The sequence below is a fragment of the Gallus gallus genome, chromosome 4, assembly GCF_016699485.2.
Source record: "Gallus gallus isolate bGalGal1 chromosome 4, bGalGal1.mat.broiler.GRCg7b, whole genome shotgun sequence".
Lineage (NCBI taxonomy): Eukaryota > Metazoa > Chordata > Aves > Galliformes > Phasianidae > Gallus > Gallus gallus.
Window position 1 is genome coordinate 37,078,587 of NC_052535.1, and position 26,766 is coordinate 37,105,352.

A 26,766-nucleotide genomic window follows, 5' to 3' on the forward strand; every position below is an offset into this window, starting at 1 on the left:
CAGGGAACACTTTATATATGTGCCTTGAGAAAAGGAAGGTGATGAAAAGAAAGTTCAGCACTGTCAGGTGGCCACTGAAACCTCCCCTTATAGGCAAAGTTAGAAGGCTCGAAGGATGCTGGTGCATGTATGTCTTGACTAGATGCCAAGGTTAAATGCCAAGGGCACTTTGTGCAATTTTGCAGCCAAGCTGTGATGAGATGCCCAACTGTGTGGCTAGCTGAAAGTGGTGATGTGGTTACATTTATTTTGTGTGGAGTCTGACAAAACGAACCATAGTCCATGGCTGCTATGTTTGGCCTGGCGTAAAATTGCATGGAAATGGATGGAGAAACAACTTTCGTAAGATTGCATGACCATAGTTGAAGGATTGGCTTCTTTGGTAAGGTAAGAGCATGCATTTGATCATTAGCTGTATTTACAAGTTGCAAAGCACAACCAAAGCAAAGAGAACTTGAATGGAAGATGTTTACGGTGTATCAGCAGCATTGTTGGCTTACAATCCTGAGACCTTGTGTTTGGATTTGTACATTTGTGTCTGTCCTTAATAACTTCATAAGCTTACAAATTCTTTTTTTCTCTGTCTTTTTTTTCCCCTCCTCTTTTCCCATCCTCCCTCCCCACAGGACCTCCTGTAAGTACAGTGATACATTGTTGGTTCTTCCAGAATCAGGGAGAAATCGATGTTAGATCCTGTTTTGTTACCACCACAATAAACTGATCGTGTATCATCAGGAGGGAATCTTGATATTTATACTTACACAGCATAAACACTCGCTAATTATTTTGGAGCTGAATAATTTAGTCAGAAAGTTCCTTAAGAAAATTATATCTAAAATATAAAGCTTTACATTCAGCGCTCCAGATAGCAGTTGGGATCACAACTCCATGTAAGTACATTATGTTCATTTTGCTTATGACTCGGTAACAAAAATTTTACTACAGTATAAAAATAAATGAGTTTGCTATCTTAAGTCTAGACTCAGTCACTCTGCCTTTTACTGGGTAGTAACTTGCTCTGCTGTTGTCACAAATCCTTGGGGTGAAAACTCCTCGTTCATTGGAAGTATATGGGCTGTCCAGATCATTGCAGTGTAATTGCTACTAAAGCCAGTAAGTACTCGTGTGAAATGACTAAGACTGTTTGATTTAGTATTTGGTTGAATCTCATGCTGATCTTGTTTACAAGAAAAGTTTCTCAGTTTTTTTGTTATTTGTTTTGTGGCACGTTCCCAGAGTAAGTCGGAAGTCAAACTTGAAGAACAGCACTAAGCATATATATTTCAAACATTTATATTTGTCATGTCATCCATATGGTGTGAAAGTGTGATCAACAGAGCAGTATTTTGTTTACTGGACCAGGTTATCTGACTATTTGATCCTGTATATTTGAAAATAGTAAACTAATATGTTGAATTTCTGCTATGTGAACTAATGACTTAAGTGTAAGCTGTCTGTAATGGGCAGTGACTACTTATCTTTGAAAGATTTCGACCATGTGCTCAGCAGTTCATAGTGGCAAATTGATTTAACGAGCCATCAATGAAAAGCCAGGCTTAATACATAATGGTGCTGTTTATTTGAAAGAAATATTGGCTTCCTCAATTTCTTCTGCAGTCTTCCCATGAAGCACAAAGAACAACCGTAAATCATGATACAAGTGATTTTCCTGTAGCAATAATAGCGAGAGTTAACAATGTGCCTCATTATTGATGTCTTCGACTCCAACTCTGTTTTAGTGTAGGTTTCCTTCAGGAAAAAAAAAAAAAAAAAAAAGTCTAGATAGTGGTAGTATTAATACAAACCTGAAATAGCTCAGAAGGCTGACCCATTATTGAGAAGAGTCTCATTTATGATTCTGAGTCTCATATACAAAACTGTCTTACAGTACTTCATCGTGCTGAAATCCATTAAGGGTTTAATTTTCTACAAGGCATTTAAAAAGGTGGTATATTTTCCTAATTCACTTTTTTGATCGACACAATCTGGCTGGGAGCAACTGTTGCAAACTCAATTATTGTTTTCACCTGGGATACAGTGGCAATCCTTTTCATTTAAAATAGCAAATATTTGTATATACTGCATGGCTCTCCATAGTATTTAGGTGTATGCTGTATTTTCAAAAGATACTGCAGTGCTCTATTTTATTTATATGTGATGACTGTGTCACAAATGATAACAGTCAAAGGCTGGGGCTTTCAATATTTTTTTTTTTTATGATAAGTTATAACATTCTCGAATTTCTTCTTTGGCACCTATGTTCTGGAGGTAGCCCATGTATCTGTTACCTTACTGACTAAGCTCTACAATGTTTTTTCTTCTAAATACATATTGCCCTTCAGTCTACCTATATGGATAATACTCTACATAATAAAAGAAATTTCACTCAGTGTCAGAAGTAGTCAGTAGCCTTTTGTTTTAAACATTTAAGTTAAAATACCTGACTTCCATTGCCAAATCATTTTTTTCACCACACTGTACCTATTTCATATTTGTTGGCTTTGTAATATCTTCAGATAGCAAAAAGAAATGGATGTGCAAATTTTAATTTGTCAGTAATGTACGCTGCATGCTTTTGATGTCATATGTCATGGTTGTGTTGTTAATGTGTGTCATACCATTTCATCTCATTCAACCAGGGTCTACCAGGGCGAAATGGCTATCCGGTAACTCACCATATCTTTATGATAGCTTGTATCACTCTAAAATCATGTTGCTTGTTTGTTGTTGTTGTTTTCTTTTCTTTTCTTTCCCTTTCTTTCTTTTTTTTTTTGTTTGTTTGTTTTGCTTTGTTACTGTCAAAAGGACCCTTTTCCTGCTTCTTAGATGCCTACAAAACATAAGACTTTCCTTTAAAAGAAAAAGGTTGAGAACTTTAAAAAAGAATAAAAAAACCTCAGTGTTAACGGTTCATAAATGCAAGGTACTACTTGTTTGACACTACATATTTTGTTGAGCATCTTCATGCTTATATACAAACTTATTTTTTCACTGTAATTAAAAAATTCTTTTAGCAGGATATTGAGTCTCAATTTTCCATGTTAGAAAGCTGTTCATCTGGCATATGGAACCTCTAAATCCTTCCTTTCAGTACTGTCCTACTTCTCTTGACCACCTCCTTCAATGCATTTCAAGCAGAATAAAATGCTATTACAGAGGTCTTAACAGTTGGCTGCATAGTCTCTCACAGACTAATTTCACAATAATATATGTACTTTTTCTGTCAGTTTCATTCATATCTTTGGGATTTGTGGCCTGAAAATTGTAATATATGAAATAATGCATCTTTCTAAAATCTATTAACAATGCATTTATTTTCCTTCAAGTCATCAGGCAAGCTGAATGCAGTCTCCCAGTCAATAACTGTCTGCCTAGTGTCATGTGTTTATTTGAAACCAAGTGCCAAAATGTGTTAGTGGCTACATTTCAGAGACAGTACATATGTAGAACATAGTGACTGTTCAGGTAGAATAAAGGTCTTACCTGAAGCACTTGGTAGTAGTATTGCAAGGAGGGCCCTCCCAGACTGATATACCAATATAGTCCAACCAATTGAATATTTTTTCAGCAACTTTTCAAAATGTTTTTGTTGGGAGATATGCACTGCTTACATACCTTGAAAACCTGCAGGTGCAGGATCATTTGAATGCTTTTCTCAGGGCGTCTGCTGTAGTTGCAGAGTTTACTGAGAGATGTTACCAATGAAATATCACGTAGTGCGTATCTTTATAATTACAAGTAGTTGAAATTCTGCTGGTGAGGAACTGATCATTAGTATTAAGAAACCTGCTAGCAGGTACTGAAACCATCAGGTTCAGAATGCACATGACAATGATACTTATAGTGCTTAATCTGCATGCACGTGCGTGTTCAGAAGAAGATGCAGTGAAAAGCTTGACATAAAATACCCTTTCTTACTCATCATCTAACAGTGAGCTTTGTGTACTGAGATTTGGATTTAAAAGAATATAAGACCCCCAGTGACAGAAAACCAGCCCTTAGGTTGGTGGAAATTAATGACCTTAAAATAACAAGGTTATGTTGTGCAAAGCACAAAAGCCTCATAGGCTTAACTTCTTGGCAAGTTAAGAAGGTGATTGAATGCATCAGTGGACTCTTGCATGTTTTGAAAGCTCTACGGGGACAATTTGAAAATATTATTTTCATTAGCGCCTGAACACCCAGTGCTTTGTCCTGATCCAGCTATTTTCTTGAAGAGGCTTGCTGTGGGTTCTGAAGACAAGAGAGACTCAAAGGAGTGTTGCTGAAATGGCTGGTTTTAATAGCGGCATTGTTATGGACAAATTTTAGTGTGAATGCTTTTCTCTGCATACATGTGGCCATCGATGTGTGCATATGCACATGTGCCTTCTTCAGCAGAGCTTAGGACCTATTTGAGCACTTCTTTCCTACCTGAAGATGACTAGTAATAGAATTCTTCAGCATTGTCCTTGGCTGGCTGCTCAGACCTTTTCAGTTACAATCATGTCCTCCTGCTTTGAAAGATAAGTATTTAACAGCAAGTGTGATGCACTTTAGGAGTACTTATACAGTCTTTTAGAGCTCTATGAAAAGGCTATTTGTGTTTAAAGTTTTACCTCTAGAGTCCTATTTAATTTCTGCAGAAATGTTATTGCTTTAATCTTTACTAGATTTTCTAGGATATTCTATGAGGATAGTGATGTATACCTACCACACGGAACCTGAAAAAGCCTTCTCTGAATAAGCCAAAATATAAGATGGTTGTTGTACAAAAGCTAGCAACTGTTTTCTCCAAGCCTTAGGTTTTGAGTGTTTACATTCATTCTAATTTTAAAAGTACTTTGAGACATAATAATAGTAACATTAATAGGAATGTCAGTGAGAAATCTAGATTCCCTGAAAGATACAGTATCAAAATTCAAGAAAATAAGCCGGACATGCCTCTAATGTGTGACAGTTACTGAGGAGCTTATAAGACAGTGATGTACTGATTATGTAAGGCACCACAAAATCTTCTAAAAGCCTGCAGTGCTATGGGTCCTTTTTTCCTCGTTAAGGGCTTTGAACAACAAATAGAGGAATCAAATTCAGAGTTTTAACTCTTCCAACTTCAGTTTAAAGTTGGAATAGACTATAATATCTCCCTAAATAAAAGAGAACAACAGTATGTGTAAATATTACAGAATGAGAAACAGATTTCTTATGACCATTGCAATTAATGAATAATGCTGGAATTGCAACTAAAGAGTAAGCAAGTAAATTCAGCTGTTTGGGATTGCAGTGAAGTAACTAAGCACACAAACTCCATTGTGTTCTGTGGGGGACAAGGAACATTGCGAGCTGTTAAAATGATAACTAAACTAATGGTTCTTCTCCTGTAACAGTAGGACAGTATCGCTTTACCAACCCTCAGATGCAGAGCTTTGGAATCTCACCTATTGCTTCATTTTCAGTTTTCCTAGTTCTTGAAATATTCACTTAACACTGAACGTTGAAGATAAGCTGGTACAGGACAAATAGAAAAATTATTCTTAGCCTGATATAATTCTGTCTAGAATGCCTTTAGAATCATGAATATGATTTTTGTGCCTGTAAAGATAGTGTCTCAGAATACCATAAACTAAGTGTGTATGCTGTTATGTATAGAATTCCAGCCTTTTAGAAGGTTCTAGTTTGTTTCTATATGACTAATGAGAAAGACAATTCCAGGAAAAACAGAGGAGGGCTGTGAAAAGATTTGAATGTGAAGAAATAGGCATGGTATGGAAGAATGTTAAAAACACTGTTGTGAGAAATTGGAAAAATACATTTTACTGCCTTGCTGTGTTGCTTTGTCCTTGTCAGTACTTCATGTACCGTTGTTTCTGCTGTTTCTCCAGGTAGAGAGAGATTGCAGCTGTGTGGACAAGTATGTACTAGGTCATAGAGTATTGTGAACCCTTTACTCTTCCTTTCTCTGCTCTTGCTTTCATGTGTTTTTGATACAATTATGCATAATACATTTCCCAGGCAGTTGGTAAAGTGCGCCTCTGTGAAGGACAAAGCACTGAGCTTTCATTCTTTATAATTCTGTTCAGCGACCAGGCGAGGTTATGTTTGAGGGCTCCTTTTTATTTGCCTGCTTTGGACTCAGCAGCAGGAAGCTTAGATACATGGAAATATTACCTTGGAGGCTTTTCTCCCTCCTGTTTTTGCCTCCTGTGCATGTTATCAAGCAGCCCATGTCTCAGAGGATCTTTCTTATTGAGGCATGAGGTATCAGGACTAAATCATATAGGAGCTGCCAATGATTGCAAGTATGGGGTATGGGTATGAAACGTCAATAATTTGACTATTACCCAGGATTGGAACTGTGGTTTTTTTTCTTGGAAGAGTTTTCACAGGTTGATCCAGTCTACAGAATTAAGGGAATATCAGTTCAGTTTGAGTTATAGGTATCTTGTGTATTTAAAACTGTGACAAAGTAAATTCTAGTGTAAGAAACAGCGTATAATTGATGTATGAAGTTTTCTCATCAGAGTGTCTTATGGGATGCCTGCTTTTCCAGTTTCTAACTTCCCTATTAGTATTGCTTAAAAATTTCAAACAAAATTTTGTATGGCAAGACATACTTCCACTCATTTAACAGGTTGAATGTGCAAGTCTGCCAAGACAAGGCAATCGGATTTGTCTGGACTTTTTCTGTCAGTTCACGTGTATCTGGAAGCCTTTATTCTGCAAGTTTGTAGTGTAAATAAAAAATTCAGTTTGAGAGCTTAACAGTGGTTAAGCTCAGCCCACAGCACTCTAACCAACTCTATATCAGATGTGGTACTTCAAGTAGCTGATCAGGGCTTCTCTTTGTTTGCAGTATATTATAAATGTCTAAGCTGAAGTAGCTGCTATGTCAGTTCCTGAGCTTCCCGTTAGGATTTGATCTGGTGATCCGATAGAAGTTTGTGTGTCTTTTATCACATTTCTTCTCAACAGGTGTTTTTATGGACCACCTTTTGTTGTTTGGCATGTGACCAAAATAAGGTCTTAAAAACGCATGCCAGCAAATCTTTTGCAATAATTTCCATATTTGGTAGAAAAACATTGATAACTATTTTAGAATTTAGAGTCATTCTTTATTCTAAATTCACAGAAAATTCAAAAAATCTGGAATCCAAAGAGCTTCTTTGTGCTCAGTGATTTTAGTACGTTTTCTCAGTTCTACATATTGTATCCTCTCTTTTAGCCTGACAGACGTGATTGGCTTGGGAAACATGAAGTTTTCAGGTGACCCATCTCCCTCAAGCTTCTTACTTGTTCTGAAAGCGCAGAGAATCCTCTGCTTCTCTCAAGAAGATACAGTTGGTCAGCTGCATATCTTCAAAGGTTACCGGGTTCACCATTTCTAATAAAGAACCATGTACTCCTTGCTTATTTTTCCAAAAAGTTGCCAGCTGATACTAGTGTTTTTTTAGATTCAGCAGAGAATGTGTGACTAGTCAGTATAAGTTGATATGTATAAGTTACTTCATTACTGCTTTTCTTCATCTTTCACATAACCACTTTCCATTAACACATTGGTCGCAGCAAAATCAGTACTCTTAAATTCTCTTGCTGTGCTCATCAATGCTCTGCATATATGTCACCTGGTTGATTGGACCTTCCGAGAACATACTTTGGCCCAGCTAGAGTGTAATACCAATGTTACAGCCAGTCCCTAGTTGCCTTTTTAGGAACAACACTGCCACAGAAGCTTGTAAACAGGTGCTAAGTTTCTCTGTTACTGTCAGACTACGGGAATAAGGGTTGGAGTTCCACTCTAACACCCAGAGATGAGCAGGCTTTTTATGGCTGTAGGTGAAGGATGCTTTCAGCATTTTCCATGGATACATGTGTCAAGTCCAACACTCAACAGTAGCTGTAGCTACAATGGCATAGCAACACAAACTTTTCCAAGCCATATCCTTACTGTCTGATGTGATTGAGCAAAGGTCAACCAAGTACAAACTTTGCTTTGATACTGAACCACAGCTATGGTCCTAATTGCAGTTTTTGAGCTGCAGACTCAAAAATTACACTCTGGAACCATCAATAATCATATCGATGAGGGATAAAGTTAACTATGGGGGGAAAAAAAAAGTGGGCTACAACATTGCAGCTTGTAGCTTTTGACATCTTGTAGTATAATTTAATGGGCCTACAGTGGCAAGTTACGTCAACCCATCTGTCCCTGGAAAAAATTACGGCACCACAAAAATCTTCCTTACTTTGAACAGGAAGGTTTGAGATCCTTTAAACTTACAATCACTATGATAATCAATGCTACATATCAGAATATGTTTATTATCTTGTCATAAGCCAGTTGCCATTTTGAAGGAACCATGGCTTGAATCCTTTCATCTGTAAGTCATCAATACCTTGCACTTGAATTAAAAAAAAAAAAAAAAGAAAGAAAAAAAAGCAGTGTTTATTCCTGAACTGATTTTCTGATCTCCATGGAGAATGCCCAGAGTGCCCCAACTTATTCTGTATCATCTGTTGCTGTGATCATGAAGTAACAATTATATCATCAGTAAAACCAATAGTGAAAATGAGATTTCCTAATTTGCAGTTATAAAAAGAAAGGTGACACAGATCAGCTGAAGTAGAAACTCCATGTGATGATTTCAGAAGAGGACTTGGGCTGCAATACATGCCTGCCCACGTTGCATGTTCTGGTTTAAAATCATTTCTAAAATATTTTAGTCCATTTTCTATATGCCATTACAAATAAGGATATAAAATTACCGTAAAAATATTTTTAAAAAACAAAACAAACAGAAACAGATATCTAAGGGCATCACTACTAATATCAGCAATTTTTTACTGTAGTGGAAATGCTAAGGTATGGCTTGAAGCAGTGATTGAGCACCTGGTGGGAAGGCAGGGCCAGCCCAGGTGCATGCAATGTACCCAAGTGACTAGAAGGAGTGGAGCCAGGATCCACCCCTTCCCAGACCTCATTTAAGGGTTGGCAGTGGAGGCAAGGGTATCTGTCTGGAGATCCCTTCCTACCTGAGGCCTTCTGAAGGTAAGCAGCTTCTTTATTTCTGTGCCCACAGATGTTGTGTTTGAGTAAATTCTCACTTACTGCAGCCTGGAACTTTGCTGCTCTGCTGTCACTGCTGTGCTTTCCATTGCAGTGCAGTTATCATTTGCTGGATTCTCCAGGATCATTCTTTAAACTATCAATTCCCTGCTCATCTGCATGGATAGAGAAACAATGTCTTGCAAAGTCCACCTCTCCATATGGAATTTTGTAGGTGTTAACATCATGAGAATAGATCACTATAGCACTAGAATACTATGGGCCAGAGTGAATTATTGTAGAGTTTAGATTTAAAACTAATGTTAATTTTAAGTACTCTAACTCCATATATCCATCAGATAAGTACAGGATTATCAGTGATGGAAGGTGCATGTAATTTAACAACTGAATGTCTTTTTACAGTATTTTCTTTCACAGCTTTTCAAATTACCTTCACTTTCATAATTAACTTTGTGTATAGAGGGAAAGGAATTAAACTTGACTCTCACTTAACAGCAATGATATTTTGGATCTTGGTCTGCTTTACTGACCATAGTTAAGCAGCTAAGCAGGTAGCATGCAGAAGGCTTTGATTAGGATTTTCATGTCCATGCTTTGGCATGCATAATTAATGTTTGAACTGTACCTAACATTATTCATGCTTGCTCTTCTCTGGGGAATCCCACCTGAAATTTCCCTGTCATTATCTTTCAACACGCGTTGCAAATCTCCAGTGTAATGGAAATAGCTTTTCTTAATAAATAAACTACCTCTGAGTAAAATTATGTGTTCCAAATGTTTTCCCAACATATATATGGATAGGAATTGTAGCTCTGGGCTTCATTTCTTAAACTATATCTGTGAGAATCATGTACAGATTATACAGCGAATACCCAGGGATAGTTAAAGGTGCTGCTTACAATTTGCCCAAGCTGTTTCATTTCTCACCAGTTTTGAGTTTTAAAGGAAACGTAAAACCACTGGTTGTCCTTATAAAGCTGATTGAAGAACTTTCTCCCCACTGGAAATCAAAATGTTTTTTCATATATCTACAGTGGGCTCCATTCTGCTTAGCATCATCCAGTAATTATACCAGAAATAGTTTGGGCTAGCATTTATCAGGATAATAATGTTCTCAGCCCCATGTTTTCATGCTTCTTTTTTAATGTCAGAGTTTAGGTGGTAGAACAAAGCCTTTCTCTATTCATGGTGATCTGTTGGCATGGACACATCTTGCCTCTTGAATTACTAGGATGTTGTTTGGACTGCCTCTATTTTCCTTTATGAAGAGACGAATTCTCAGCTATGTCTGTGCATACCAAACTCAAGATTAGTTAAAGCAGTCACATTTCTGAAAGCAAACATGCTTGTCTAGTAGGAAAGATTTATACAAGCAGTGTGGAATGTCTAGGTTTTTTCCATGACTGTAGTATGCAGATCATAAATCACCCCCACAAAATTGTGGTGTTTTTTCTTTTTTTATTTCTTAAGGTAAAGCAATTAACGAAAATAGTATTAAGATTTGCATGCTACTGAATCTAGTAGAAGATACTTGTGGAAGATCTATTAGAAGATCACTGTAGATATCCATGTTTGTTGCAGGGGAGTTGGACTAGATGACCTTCAGGTGTCCTTTCTAACTCAAACAATTCTACGATCAATTAAGAACTCTGATTTTTTTTGGTATGGATCTGTTGCAGCTATTCCCATTTGAACTGAGAGGAATTTAAACATTTTCTTCTTCTTTTCACAAAAAGAGCACAAAGAAGAACAATCATGATGTATGAGTACTCGTTGAAAGGAATATTAGGTTGTTTATGTAGAATTTTGTTTTTATGTCATATTCACACCAAGATCAGCTGCTGCTTACTTATGGTTGGTGAGGCTGGAATTCTTAGCAAGTTGAACTTGTAGGGGAACTGCTAGGTCATGGCTTGAAGTGGTGATTGAGCACCTGTTAAAGGGGTGGGGCTGCAAATTGTTTCACCTGTGCTCCCCAGCTGACCAGAAGGGGTGGACCCAAAGCAGAGGCACATGGGCTCATATAAGGGCCTGCCACTGAAGGGAGAGTATCTCTTGGACCTAGGCTGCTTTCTGGGAGGTAGCGCTATGCACCCATATATTCTTCTTTCAATGGTTTGGTGAGTTCAGTTCTTTTTTCTGTATATAAACCAACAGCTGTTGGTTTACCTGTGAATACTTTTGCCTGCTATCACCAAGATCCTGTCAGAAGGAGTTTCGCGTCTTCATGAGTACAACAGAAGAAAATCCAGAAAATAAACCTGGAAGATGATAAGAAGACTTTCTATAATAGGTCTTCGTTTTACTAGATCAGCTGTAAACAAGATAAGCAATGGTAAGGATAGATTCTTCTGGAAAAGCGCTTACTAAAAAAACCCATGGCCCTTCTCCCCCCCCCCAGTATAGCTTCTATTGGGAAGTGTAGTGGAAATACTAAGTCATGACTTGAAACAGTGATGGAGCACCTGGTGGGAAGGTAGGACCAACTCTGAGGAGCTCAGGTGCATGCAGTGTACCTGAGTGACTAGAAGGAGTGGAGCCAGGATCTGCCCCTTCCCAGATGTCATTTAAGGGTTGGCAGTGGAGGCAAGGATATTTTCTTGGAGAGCACTGTGTACCTGAGGCCTTCTGAAGATAAGCAGCTTCTTTATTTCTGTGCCTGCTGCTGTTGTTTGAGTAAATCCTCATTTGCTGCAGCCTGGGACCTTGCTGCTCTGCTGTCATTCTTGTTCTTTCCATCATACTACAGGAAGGCAAAGTGAAATGGGGATCTTTGTGTGGGAGACAAAGGATGTGTTCTATTTCTCAGTACATAGCTTTTTGTGACTATAGAGGAATGTAAAGTTCACATTTAAACTAATGGTCTTGCTGAGTGGTATTTGATTTGTAAATAGAGTTTTTTGGCATTTGAAGTCATTTCAGTTTGCTGCTTGAAGTTTGTTTTTGAGATCTTTGTTTATAATGATGCTGTTTTCCATAGGTGAGTGTGAAAATGAGTGCCAAAACATCGAGAGCAATTTGCAGCAGTTCAGTAACTCTTGTTGTGCATAAAATCCTTGTGAGTGAGGTTTCTGTTTTTCATTCACTTAGTCTGACTTATCAGCTATCCTTCAGTATATTTTCAATGTGGAAGTGATCTTAATGTTTCCATTTCCAGCTGTGGGAATCAATTATCCTTACTTTTTGTCTGTTCTGTGAATGATAGGATGATCTCTCATTTTAGTTCTCTGCCCTTGAAGTGTGGAAAATGTATGTGATGGTAATACCAGATCACAAATTGTTTCTCTGTAAATGGGATTGGAAAGAAATTACTTTTTGTTTTTCATGCTGTCACCAGCTTCTGCAAGAATTCTTTTATGAATCTGAAATCCAGTTATGTCAAAAGAAAGTAATGAAAATATTTATTTAAATATGTTCCTATGCAAGTCCCTAAAACTTAGAAGAGTAGTCTAGAGATAAGAAAAAAGGGAATGATGAAATTAGAATAATGAAATTGATAGATGTTTTAGGATTTTAGAAGTTGCTTCACTGAATGATACTCTGTTTTTGGATTCACTTGTTCAGCTCTGATAAGCTTCAATTTCAGTTGCATAATTCGACTGAAATTAGGTAAGAAGGATTTGCATGACTTGCTGCAATATGACCCAAAAAGGCATAGGTATGAAATACTTGAATTTGCAGGTTTTCTTGATGTGGGGGTGTGTAGCAGAAATGCTAGGTCATAGCCTGAACCAGTGATTGAGTGCCTGGTGGAAGTTAAGGCCAACCCAGGGTAGCTCAGCTGAATGCATTGTACCTGAGTGAACAGAACGGGTGCAGCCGGGATCTACCCCTTCCCAGACCTTATTTTAGGGCTGGCAGTGGAGGTGAGGGTTTCTTGCTGGAGATCACTGCCTCCTGACGGTCTTCCCAAAGGTGAGCAGTTGTTGTTCTTTTGTTTCTGCATTCATGGCTACTGCATTTGAGCTTGTTCTCATTTGTTGCAGCCTAGGATTGTGCCACTCTGCTATTATTGCTGTACTTTCCAATACATTGTAGCATTACAGGGTGGGTAGTGCATGTTATGTGTTGATGTGTTTTGTGGGTTAAGTGTTTTGTTGGCTGATTTTTTTTGTGTGTGTGGGTTTTTTTTTTTTTTTGTTTAGCAGTTGTCAAGAAATAAGGAAGATAAAAAAAAATAACTGCATGGTTGAGACTTTGGTACTACTTTGAGTTGAAAGGCACTTTGAGTATAAAAATAGGAAAATCTGTTTGTTTCTAAATGGAAAAGCTGTGATCTGAAAAGCAAAGATCTGAGTATGGAAAAGCTTAATAGAGTCTCACAGAAATCTCAAAGGGGAAAACAGCCACCAACTTGATTGAAAGTTTTAGTGGAGATGCACTCCTGTTCTCTAATGTCAAAAAAAAAAAAAAAAAAAAATCAAGTTTTCATATATATTTCAGAAACACATGGAAGAAATTTGCAGGAAAAAAAATTGGCAAGAGAAGTTTAGAAGATGGGCCGGTATATCTTTTCACCTATGAAAGGGAGGAGAACTGCATAACTAGTTTGAAGCAGTGTATTACTGCTGGATCTCTGAATTAAAATGATAGGATCCTTCTGGCATCCATTGAGTAGCCTCATATTGAGCCAACTACAAGCAAACCAAAAATCATTTTAGATAAACCACTGAGCTGGTGAATGTATGGCTCCCGGTTTTCTTTTTCATGGCTGCTTTATTTAGTTATTCTCAATTGGACTTCTTTTCATCCTTCTCTGTCTCTTCTTCCTGTTCCTTACCAAACAGTGTGGTTTGTAGGATCTTTTCTCAAACACTTTGGCAGCCATTATGGTGTTGCATCTATGTTATGCTTCTCCTGATAAGGTTTTTTTATTATTATTTATAATGTTCAAAATTTTTCCTGCTAACTTCTTTGATGCTTGCTCTTGCATGAGATCTTGAAAAGCAAAACTCCTTGAGTTTTCCCAATAACTTACTGTAAAAATTCTGGTACCAATAATAAGGTTATTGTATCTGAAACATTATCTCCTTCATTATCTCATGAACTCTATGTCATAGACATAAAGTCTGGATACTTGAAGTATCCTGAGTCTAGTATGAAAGGTCATTAGGACTGTCTGAGGTGAGTGGGACAGGACAGTAAGGCAATGAGTTAGCTTTCCAGTTAAAATAATAACTAGTAAAAGCACAAATTTGCAAATAAAAATGTTGTGTGCATCTAAGCACTTTCTGTACCTTTTTATGATTAATGATTGTTTTCATAGTCACAGTACTAATGATTCCTTCTAGAAGTCAGTTTTGGTACTGATCGTGGTAAGATCTATTGGAAAACTTTACTACAAGGACTAAAAATAATCTTTTTTAAGGTACACTTTTTTCATTGCTATATGCCCTGTTCGTAACATTGGGGAGATAAAACAGTTGGTGCATCATCAAATACTGTATGGGAAACACTTCAGTGCACTACCTTTTTCATTCTTTCCACCTGAATTCTGCTTTATTTCATAAAAGTGTGTTTTTTTAAGTGTGTTCCACAAGTTTTTCCATCATGATCTGTTTTCAGAGGATGTATGGGTTCCAGGTCATTTTGGAGGGGATAGAGTTGATTACAGCCCAACCAACCGTTAAGGAATGGCTTGGGTTGTAGTATATTTAAAACAACTGCAGTGGTTTTAAACTAGCTGCATGTTTATATTTGTACCTTTTAAGTCTAGTTAGGTACATGACACAAGTATGGAGTACAAGTTAATGTACCTGCTCTTGAGTTTTGTTAATCTTCCAAAGGTGATGATTTCACTGAAGGTAGGTCAAAAAAAAAAAAAGACCTATAAATCTTGTGTCTCTGTGGTGGTGTATTACTTGCCAGGAAACTGTTTTTTTCTTAAAGGGCCTCAATTTCCCTAAAATAAAAGATTTGTAGAAACCAAAAAAGAGATTGAAAGAAGTGAAATGGATTTTTTTCTTCTATCTTGTAAAGTTATCAAAGCAGTAGCAAGGCACATTCTTCCTCAGTCGGCCTTCGGCAGCTAAGTGGACTGACTTCCATGGTGGTGTGGGGGGACAGAGGAGAGGGATTCTGTAGAATTATTCTAGAAGAACAAAAATCTAATTCATCAAAGTCATCATGCCACAGCTGTTAAAACAATCTATCTCCTCCTGAATGCCAGCCAGCTAATTTTTGGGAAGTGGTATTTTTCAGTTTATTGTTTTCTCATCAACATGGCACTAACCACATCTAATATATTCATGCAATGTCACTGGCATTGATGAATTAGCCATGTGTTTTCTATCTGTGGGTACAGGAGTTTCTATTTCTTTGAGAGAAACAAGAATTGTTGGGTAAATGGTAGGACACTTCAGTTCTGTATGCATATTCCTAATGTTCAATTACCTGCTAAGCAAGGCTGGAATTCAGTAGCATAATGAAGTTTTTTTATGGATATGTGTAGTTCTGCAACCTTTTACAAATTGTTTTTATGGATACATGAAGCATGTGGAGGGATAAGAACACATTTTTTAATACTGTACGCTTTTTAACAGTATGCACTTACAGGGTGCCATAATAAATGGAATAATGTCTGCCTACAGTCTTTCAGAAAAGTCCATTCCAGTTTAGGTCTGCTCAGTTTTCTCATGCATTTTTTACATATAGATTTCAGCAGGAAGAGCAGTCATCGCTCAGATACTCAGAAGTGCATCTGTACCACAAGAAACTGCTTGTCAGATTTCCTGCATAAACTATGAGAAACGAACAGAATCTCAGCAATTACTTTTCAGCTGTGAAATGTGCTTTTGAAAAGTGACTGTAATTTTTCTTGCATAGAACTCTTTGTACTCCCATATTGTTACCATATGCGGTGCTTTTTTTTTTTTGTAGTTCAGCCATTCTGTGAATAGCCAAATGCTGAACTGTTTTTCTTTCTCCAAACCCCTGACCAGTCCACTTTAAAACTGAAAAGAAGCTCTTACAGTGTTCAAACTTCACCCTGGACTGCAGACTCGGGGCCTTGTAATCTAGAGTGATATTGCTCCAGCAAAAAGTTCTGGAGACTGTACTTGGCATTTCAGGTTTATTTTGGAATCTTTAAAACTGTTGTTTTAAAAGTTGTTCACCTTCCATCTTCTGTTACCAATGATTTCCACTGTCTAATTTAGGCTAATCTAGACATTAGAGCAATTTTATGAAATCTACTTCTTCAAATTCAAAGACAATTATGGAAAAAAGGAAAATATTTTATTTTCAGTAGCAAGAGGAGAAAAATGGCAGAAATCTCACCATTTTGCTTTGCAGCTTACTGTTAGCATAGACTTACTGCTTTATGTGCATATGCTATGTTTTTCCTTATATTGAAGATATAACACTGGACGGTTTATAACTACTGGACAGGTGGTTTGAAATATAAATTGGAATAAATTTTCATTACCTTCATGTTTATGAACTGAAATCCTAGTGTTGAGAGCCTAGTCTTTGCATGGAGCAGCTTTTCTGGCTGATGGAAATGTAGTTTGGAACATTATTGGTGGTGCTGCATTCAGCTTTTATTGGGACCTTTTTTGAGTCTCTTGAATGCTTGCAATGTATGTTTTTCGTTCCTTGTTGGCTCGATAAAGGCAATTTTGTTGGAGTTCTTGATGGGAGAATTAATGTGGCATAAAACAGCATGGAAAATTCCTGAAAATACGGGGTTAGGCTTTAAGGATTCAAGAATGCACTTTGTTGTTTTGTTTACTTCAATAGAAAAAAATTATATTGTCTTTTTTAAAGTATGTTCTTCTGGGGAGTTCAGTTCACATCTTGATTGATTTATTCTATCTGGAGAAGCAAGGTGCTTTTTTCTGGAAGCTGGAAGAGAGGTTCTGGCAGCTGAGCCTGTAAGTTGCTGGACAAGATGATCAAGCAGCCTGACAGTGCTATTATAACACTTACAATATTTACAATAATAATATTATAGTAAATGGCAGGCTATTTATTTTTAAATCATTTACACTCTAAAGACATTCTTGCCTTAAAACATATTGACTTATTTTGCTATCTCCAGGTGGTGATCCGTCTTGCTAAATGTTATGTCTCAGGTAGTAGCTAATACAAACTGCTTGAGGGAAGATTTCAGGAAATTCTGTCATGGATTTCTCTGAAATAGCCTTTTAGTGCTCTTATTTGTCACTAATTCAGGGGATTTAGACAGAAGGCTCACTGCTGTTCTTCTCACAGTGATGTTTCTTCCTTCTTAAATCGTTTCCATTTATCAGTTATGTCCTGATTGCTGGCCAGAGGGATAGGTTGCAGGTTGATTTAATGGACTTTTTCTCTCAGGATTGTAACAAGTGAATTCTGTGCCTGGTCATTTCACTGACACTGCTCTTAACAGCTTCGAGAAAGAACTTAAGTTTCATCAGTGGGAAAAACTTAGCTAATTGAAAAGCTTATCCAATTCATCACCTACATAAGCTCTAAAGTAGGGTTTCATTGAAGAGAAATCTCATTGGGCTTGCAAGGGAATTAGAGTGCAGTACCTAATTAAAGTCAGCCTTGCTAAACTTGTAACTGACCAAAGCAGAGATGGGGGGAGAAGGAAGAGGAGGAAGCAGTAGTGATCTATCATTTGTAATAGTATGATGAGGAAATCTGATAATCTGGAACTAAAAGAGTCTATTTGAAAAGGCAGCATGTCATATTTGGTCGTACCTTAACCTGGATGTTATCTCTAAACCTGCTTAGACACCAATTGATTTTCTTCTCACATAGATGTTCTTAATCTCATTCATACACAACAACTGAGCCGCAGCTCATACAGCTGCTGCAAAGCTCAGTTCTAGCTTTCTTCTGAGCCCGTGATACACCTTTATGTAGGAGATCTCAGGCAGCTGCAAGTAACAATTTCACAACTGAACTTGCTGCAGACTATTTAGAAATGTGAATGTAAATGTGGAATAATTTAGTCATCGGGATAAGAGCTTCTGAATTCAGAAATGCTACTAAGTCAGAAATGGTTATATTTTAAAGCTATCAAATACGTGATTTAAAAGACAATTTTTAAAAATCCAGTATTGTCCACACTGGGAAAAATAATTGTTTCTAAAATACTTGATTTCTCATAGAATAGGAAAAGCAATGGAATCTCAATGTTTGAGAAATGGCTATAGATTTGGAGATAATTGGTCTATTTTAGGTTTGTATGAAAATATAGAATTGGACAAATTTGCAGTGTCAAAACACTTCCTCATACTTTCCACAGGATATACAACAAACATTTCTTTGCATACTTCCAGTGATGATTAACCTATCAAAGTTGCTGAACCACTAATATAAGCGGATCCATTATATTATCTAAATGAAAAAAATTAGGTAAAGATTATCTGCAGTTCATAAAGAAGAAATGTTTTTCATTTAGTATGCTTACTCTGATTCATATTCAATCATCTCCTGGGTATTCCTTAAATAGAAGGATCACTTAAGGACAAGTAGAAAAACCAAAACTAAGAAGATATTCTAAATCTTTCTCCCTTTCTTTCTCCTGGAAGAGTATTTGATTACCTAATAGTTTTCAGTACCTAATATCATCACATTCAGAATGTTCTAAAGAAACAAATGTAGTAAATCTGCTTAAAGTAAGAATATTGCCATCTTTTTTGATAGGAATAATCTAAAAGTTTCTGGTGCATTTGCTGATGCTTACAATTTCTTAGCCCCTTAGAAAGCGTGCTTCCATAGTTACCTAGTTTAAATGGAAAACAACTAATTTTGTGTAACATTAAAAAATCTGACAAAAAGTATCTGTTTTTTGGGATGCATTACATTTTAGAGTATTCTTGAGTACAAGATACTTTTCATGATACGAAAGTTAAATGGCACTCATTCTCATTCCTCCCATGTGTTGTCCCTCTCAATTTTAGGGTTATTAAATAAGAAGTTAATGCTAAGCAAAAAGCTGGGTGTTCTTTAGGGGAAAGAATATTACAGTACAAGCGTCTTTGCTTTTGAGGATCTGGGAGAATAAGTAATGTCATAAGCGAATAACCAATAATGGCATATATTTTAGAAAAAGGGTAATGGAAGCCTAAAAATGATGTGTATAGATCTGCATCCTGTAGTACCTTTCGAAGCGAACAAATAGCTGATGTCTGTTGCATAAACCTGCTTGTCCCCTTCTTTAGTGTTATACTGTCTGATTTTTTTAAATGTTCTATGGGAATTGTGTTACAGAAGTTCATGCTTTTTTCGTTTTATTTTTAAGAGAAGTGACATGTTAACCTATAGTAGCAGTTAATTAGTGAACAAAGCAGGAAGCAATTTGAACAGTATGCAGCTTGGGAGACAAGCTAATGTAAATCCAAAACAGACTGTAGTTCTTAGTCTTCCTTTCAAAACTAATGAAGATGCCACTGAGTGTTCCTTGGGACTTCTACTGTAATCATGTAATGAATTTCTGTAAGTGTTGTTGTATAAAGGATTTGTCAGTGCATCCTGAAGTAGTCTCATGCACTGCTTCAGCCGATCTGTCTCACCCAGCCCGTATCAGCTGACAGAATTCAGGCTGTTCCAATCCTTTGAAAAACATTTTTTTCTCAATTGAAAAAAGAAGGAAACTTGAATGTTTTGCAGTAAAGAAGTAATAGTGCTTTCTCAAAATGACAATAATATTCAATTTCACAGTAATCACCTCTTATTCAGTTTTTTCCCACTTGTAGAGCAGTATGTCTTAAGCAAGTTTCTCACTCCTCTGTCCTATAGAGTAAATCCTAGAAGGCTTTGCTGAATTAGGCACCAAAAAGACTTAATAAAATGGAATGAATGGGGGTGAAAGCCTATCATTTTCAGTTGTGAGCAGGTGCTTCTTTTAAGTCTCCCAGAAATTTCTGATTTTTTTTTTTTACTAAGACTCTTCAAGATAGTACATATAATCCAATAATTCAGGTGCAGAGCTATGGATAAAGAGCAGGCAATAAAAGTAACAGTAGCTAAAATGTTCATTGCTGTAAGGGAGTATAAATAGTAGATTTTTCTTTTCCATGGTGAAGAAAAATTCTATTTGAAAAATGCAATGTTACAGCTACAAAAGATTTTAATTTCTTTAAGCCATCAGTGTGACCCCCCCCCCCCCCCCCATAATGAATTTTCTTTCTACAAATACTTGCGTAAGTCATTACTTTATTCATTTTTCATTAAAAAAAAAAATTAAATCTTTTGGGCTAAACTTACAGGAGACCAAATCGTTAAACTTAGCTGCTAGCCTACACAGCCCTTTGGGGATCTTTACGTACTTACTGCTGAGTTTCCACTGTTAATATCTTTAGTTTCCTTTCTAGAAGTAAATGTATTCGCAGACAGAGCTCAGCATAGCCTCCAGTTTTGCACCTGCAGCAGACTGTGTGTAAATGCTACTAGATAAAAGTCCTGTTATAGAGTGCTAGAAAAATCTGGGAAAGCTAATAATTTTCAGATTGGCCTTGATTTTTGGGATGTACGGTAATACAATTAGAAATGTGTTAAATAACTTTGAGAAAATCAGTGTTTTGTGTGCGCTCGTGTGCTAGAAGTATGGGATCGAGAGCTTCTGAGGAAGAATGCTAATAAAAACTGTCCTGACAATATACTGTAGTGTTGCTTTCTTTATCAGGTATTAGGAAAGAACTGATTTAAAAAAAAAAAAAACTTGAAAGATTTTGTAGGTTTTCTGAATAGTCACAACCTTTCCCAGGACATCCCAACGTAACAAAAATAGTGGTTATGCAGATAAAGAAGATACTGGTAACCTGCTTCACATTCTCAGCCCATCATGTAATCTGTAACATGAAAGTAAATCCTAGAAAAAGCTGGAGGTTATATTCCTGCAGGGCTGTCCAATAACAGCAACTTGTTATTGGACCTGAAGGGTAGGTTAGGCCACAGGCTTCTTGGGAAGCTATTAATGCAGCAAAAATAATGAGTTTCATGAACTGTACATTCAACTGATGTCCTGTTTCCTTCTATATGTCTGGTGTTTCTAGTACAGCCCATGATGTAGGTTGTATTTCTTGGCCAAAATACAGGAGGCAATCTTCAGCGCCTCAGTGAACTGCATGAGCTGATGCTTCTTATTAAACACAATTATTACAATATTAATTCAAATATATTAGTTATGAGATTTAAAATGTTTTCTATTTTCATCTGGCAACCGTGAAATTGTGAAAAGGCTGTTCCATTTTTTTCAGTTTAAAAGAAAGTGCGCAGACCAGATGCATTATTTCATACGTTTGGTTATGTTGTACCACTGTGATTTTTCCAACCTAACAGTTCCTTTGCTGCATGTTGAACACCAGCTACTGTCTGGCTACTTTGCATCATGGTGCTTTTATTTCCTCTGTCTTAGGTCTGCTCCTTTGGTTGTTTATTTTCTGTGCCCTGATTCTCAAAATATCCTTATTGCGTTTAATTGCTGACATAGTTAGTCATCTTCTAAAGCCTGCGGTATTCCCTGAGTCTGTATGTTTTTCTCAACTTCAGCGTTCCACTGATTTTAACTGTTCGATTTTGTTTTGGCTTTTGATTATCCTAGGGTCCGATTGGTATGGATGGAAAGCTGGTAGGTGATTTGTTCAAAAACAGTGTAATTTAGGCCTTGTGCATATTCAGTCTCTGCTTTTTGAATTTCTCATGCTGAAATGTATTTTAATCACATATTGTCTTGCTGCGGCACAATTTCAATCTCTGTACTATAGACTTCAAGGGTGCCAATAAGCCACCTCAGTCTTCTGCCTCTACCCAAGCAGATACGTTACTCCTATTCTCTGATCATTTTCTATCTGGGTTAGGCTGTAGGACAGGTGTTGTTAATTCAGGTGCTTTGTCCAGAGGATGTCCCGGAAGGGTAGTGAGGTGGTGCCTCTGATATGGTATGGTGTTACTTCTGACAGCATATCCTTGGCTCTTGCATTTTCTCTTTCTGCAGGCTTTTCCTTCTTCCATTTTTGTTTCTCTACCTGGATTTTGTTGGCTAATTACATCTGAACAGCCGCATGTATCTGTATGCTATCCTAGATATTGTTTAAGAAGGCGCTCTTTGAAGTTATTTTATACAAGGCATTCTGGTCAGCTGCTCACAGTTTCACATGTATGAGTTTCTGCTATTCTCTCTTTCTCTCTTTCCAGAACCACCCTATTCTTTGATACCTTGAACACATCTTTTGTCCTTTCACTTACTAAAAACCTATTTCCTCTGCAAGTTCAACTTGTTAACCTGCAGCATCAGCTTCCATTTTTTTAAGAATTTTTCCTATGCTCCTGAAGTTCCTTTCTATTGCAAAGTAACACTTTTGCAATGCTTGCTGCTTCTGGTCAATAGACATCCTTTAATCTTCTCTTCTAGCAGATTAATAGCTTACCTGTTGACTTCATCTTGACCTGTCTAGACCGTGTATCTTTATCTTCCTTTTTTAGTGTCATTTACATATCCACAGTTGTTAGGTTAAATTGCGTGTAAGTTGGTTAGCAACCAACTGTACTAGTCCTTCAGTCAAAGTAATTAGAATTGGCTGCCAAACTTAACCCCTTTCTTTCCTGGCAAATAGCATATTAAGTTGGTAAATGGAAATAGAGAAAGGAAAACTCTTCAGAAGACTTTGCTGAAAACATGATAGTTTCTGCAGCTACACATACTATAAGAATGCAGATTAACTGCATAAATACACCAGATAAGTTAATAGCATTGGGACTGCTCTGTAAGTGCATACAGAGAACAGACTGTGGGGAGCCACAGCACACCAAATGAAACAGACTAAGTACAACAAATGAAACCTTATTACACTTTCCAGCCCAAACTGAAGAATATGAGCATGTGCTGTCCAGAGATGTCCATGTCTATTTTGGAACTACAGCTGGAGGTTGCAGACTGCTTTCAGGTGTTGTCTTGCCTGTTGCTGACTTCTGCCTTCCTATCACAACTTCAAACAAAATAACACACCAATTTTTATTTATTGATTGATATTCAGGTTCTTTCAGAGCAGGTGATCTTTTCTGTGCATCCCTGGCTTCTGTTTACGTTATTACCAAGATAATGTTGTTAGCCTTGAGGAGATGCATCTATGGAAGAACAAGAGGGTTCATTCTTATACTGCCTTCTACTCAAAGCAATCACTTAGAGCAATAATGCTGAAAAGCAGTAGCAACCCAGATAGATTTTCAAAACCTGATCGGATTCTAGAGAGTAGACCAAAACCACTTTCAGAGTATGGATCTAAGCAAAGCTGATACGGCAATTCTTGAGATCCAGTTAATATGGAGATTTTCAAGGTCTTTTGCTGAGGAAGATTAGGCTTTAGTTGTCAAAGAAATGAAAACTACTTAAGTTACACTGTTTTAAAATATTTATGACCAAACTCTACTATGAGCTGTATTAATACAAATTCTGCTCACCTTCACTGAGATCCAAAACAGAATTTCCATCCACATATATTCCATGTATTCCCCTTTCACTATGCAATTGATGTCTGAGTTTACACTAAATAACATAAGAATAAATGATAATTCACAAATATTTTTAAATAGAGCAATGCTAGTTTGGTGACTTCTCAGTCTTTCAGAATATTTCATCCTTTTTGTTTTTATTCTAAATATAAATAGGACTAGCTAAAACCTTTTAATCCACAAGCAGTGTGCGTTAGGACTAATTCATGTAATATTGAGTCAGAGTGATTTCAGTAATCCTGGAGCCTGCTGGGGAGTACAAGCATATTAATTGAGCTTCCTACAAAGTATTATAATGCTAGATCATAATTGAAAGTGTTTTTTTGTTGTTTTCCCAGTATACAAAGATGACAAAAGGCAAAATGAACTCCCCTTCTCGGTCTCCTAGTTGTCAAGCTTCTTTGTGCCTGTACCTTCTCAAGCAGAACTGATAGTTTCTGTAATACAGTGCTTGCTGCATCCTATTATTAATGTCGCTTAGTGCATCATCAGTGAGAAAACTATACTGTAACTGCGTTGTAAGGAGTATCTAAGAGTGCCCAAAAACACTGCATGATTGAGAACAACGAAAAACAGAAAATAATTATCTTCATTAAGGCAAAGGTCCTTCTAGGTTCAAGGGGCTTGTAGCTAGCAGGATCAAAAAAAAAATGTGCTATGAGTACTTCTATATTCAGCATCTGCATTTTCAGTTAAGTGCTGGATAACTGAACAGTAGAGAGCCTACATAAATTAAGGGTAACTCAACTATTATATTTCTCATTATCTCAGAGTTCTGTGTCACCATGAAAAAAACTGTCTTTTAAAAAATCTAATTTCTTTCCTCTTTCTGTATTTCAGATATGATAAACTAGTAATTATAAATGCACAACAGCAGACTGATTGTGCTGTTGAGGCAGAGTAGAAAACGCTTTCGTAGGAGCATGATTTTATCCTTCAACTTTGTCAGAATATGTTTGTATTATGTATGTATGTCTCTTATCTTACAGCATGTCCCATGTGAACACTGAGTATCCTTCATGTCTTAAATAACCATGAGGAATAATATGTCAGTTTTCAAATCTTCTTGGTTTGTTTTATTTTTTTCCTGTTTGTCTTTTGTCGATTTCAGACTTCAAGCTTTTTGTGTACCTTGGAAATCCTTTCATGATCTGGTCAAAATGTAATACATCTTTAAATACGCTTGAGAGACGTGTATTGTGATTTTTATATATGAAAGTTTGTATGCATAGGTCTCAGTTCATTTATATCAATTTACTGTACAGCTTGCTTAACGCTGCATCAGTAAGCAAGTCCAGTGACTTTTAGGATCAAGTGGAGCATATAATGGCTTAAAACCTGCAATGATGGGAAGATTAGGGTAGAAGCTGAGTGCAGAGGACTCCAAGCATGTTTATTAACCTAGTGAGATGTGTAATTTCATAGAACTGAGCCATTGTGAAGTCTTTGTATTACAATTGGCAAGCTTTTGGCAGTTTTTTTTAATCTAAAAACTCATATACAGCAATATTCTCACAAGGAACTAATACAAGATTACAGCATCTATAACAAGGAATGCTTTAGGCTTCCTACAGTGTAAGGATTAGGTTAGCCACAATAACTCTATATTTTCACTATGATTCCTCTCTAACGTTATTTCTAATATCTTATATTCCTTGTTTTTTTAAGCTTGCATGTAAATTAAGAAATGTTTTTTGTTTCATTTTAGCGCAAAAAAATAACTGCTAAAGTAAAAATAATAATAATAATAATTGTTCTTCAGCTGCTTTTCTTGTCACTAGCATGTCTCTGGTGAAATGCTTTTTTTTCTTTAAAACCTCACAGAATCACTGACTAATAGAGGTGGAAAGGAGCCTCTGGAGATCACCTGGTCCAGCCTCTGCTCAAGCAGGGTTGCCCAGGACCACATTCAGATGGCTTTTGAAGATTGCCAAGGAAGGATACTCCATGAAGTCTCTGGGCAGCTTGTGCCCTGAGCTTTCTCTTCTTCAGGCTGAACAGTCCCAGCTCTCTCAACCTTTGTTCCCATGGTGGTTCTTCACCGGTCTCCCTGTAGTGCATTCATGTCTTTCTGTGCTGAGGAACCCAGAACTGGACCCAGCACGCTAAGCGAGGTCTCACCACTGTTGAGCAGAAGGGAAGGATCACCTCCCTTGATCCCTGTTGTTTTCCTTGTGGCTAGAGTGTGCTGTTTGACCGATGTTCAGCTTGGTGTCCACTAGAACTCCCATGTCCTTCCTTGCAAAGATGCTTTCCAGATGGAAAGTTGAAGAAAAATTGTACGCAGAAAACAATTAAGAGGGCTGCTCCAAAATTAATGCCTTCTACTTTATTTTGTTGGCCCATAATATCAGAGGCAGATGATGGTATGGCAGTAGATGCTGAATCTTCCTGCTGATATTCTGTTCCATTTTATTACTGTGTGACAGATGGCAGCAGAGGGGGCAGTCTGACAAAGTATCTTCTGACATGGAAGAGCATATTAAGCGAAGGTGTGGAATTGAATTTGTCCATCGGGGGAAAAAAATGGTGCCCATTGGCATTCATCAATGTTTGCTGAATATTTGTGGAGACCAAACAGTGGGTGTGAGTGCAGTGAGGCAGTGGATGAAGTGTTTCATCAGTGGCAATAGTGGGTCACATCTGCTGGTGCGGATTTTTTTGAGCATGGCATACAGGCTTTCATTCATTGCTGGTGAAATGCACAGCTAATAGTGGAGACTAAATTGAAAACCAGAGTTGTGTAGTCAGAACTTGCTCTATCAAATAATTATATTGTGCTCTTTATATCTGTTGTGGTTTCCTTGAAAATAAATAGGAGGTATTACTTTTGGAGCAACCTATGTACTTCAGAGGAATTAAAAAAAAAAAAAAAAGCTAGGATCGCCCTTGGAATTTAAGAATTTGTCCCTTTTTAAGAGGTGGGTATTTATGTCTTACGATGCAAGTTGACTGGATGGTTGTGGTTCACAGCCACTCTGTTTTGCAATGTTTCTACTTCACGCAAATAATTTGTAATGAGTGAGCTAGAACTACTGATGACTTTCACTGACTTTCCTAGAATAGGAGCATTAGTGATAGGAAGTGTACTCTGGAAGCACTTACAGAATCAAGAAACGTACGCAGCTCCTCAGTTTGCAGTAGGTGTCTCTCCATTTGTACAGGTGTAGTCCCAAATGTTATGTTGGTAAGTAAGGGAAAGGATAAGGATGAATACATTCCCAAGCTGCCTCTTAAGCTGACACCTCAGGTGTTCATTGGTTGCTGTATTTCTGGTT

The 26,766-nt window shown here is 37.1% G+C and overlaps 1 protein-coding gene across 23 annotated transcripts in view; it reads left to right on the forward strand.

The window, feature by feature from the left end:
* Positions 1-26,766, forward strand: part of COL25A1 (collagen type XXV alpha 1 chain) — a 299,717-nt gene that overhangs the window by 153,001 nt on the left and 119,950 nt on the right. For 17 of the 23 annotated variants that reach the window (XM_040699609.2, XM_040699611.2, XM_040699607.2 and 14 more), the window contains exons 4-6: positions 627-634; positions 2,640-2,666; positions 21,582-21,608. In XM_040699609.2, the coding sequence (XP_040555543.1) occupies positions 627-634; positions 2,640-2,666; positions 21,582-21,608 (62 nt within the window). The remainder of the gene's footprint in view (positions 1-626; positions 635-2,639; positions 2,667-21,581; positions 21,609-26,766) is intronic. The other 6 variants (XM_040699618.2, XM_040699625.2, XM_046940767.1 and 3 more) reach the window with 1 other exon arrangement.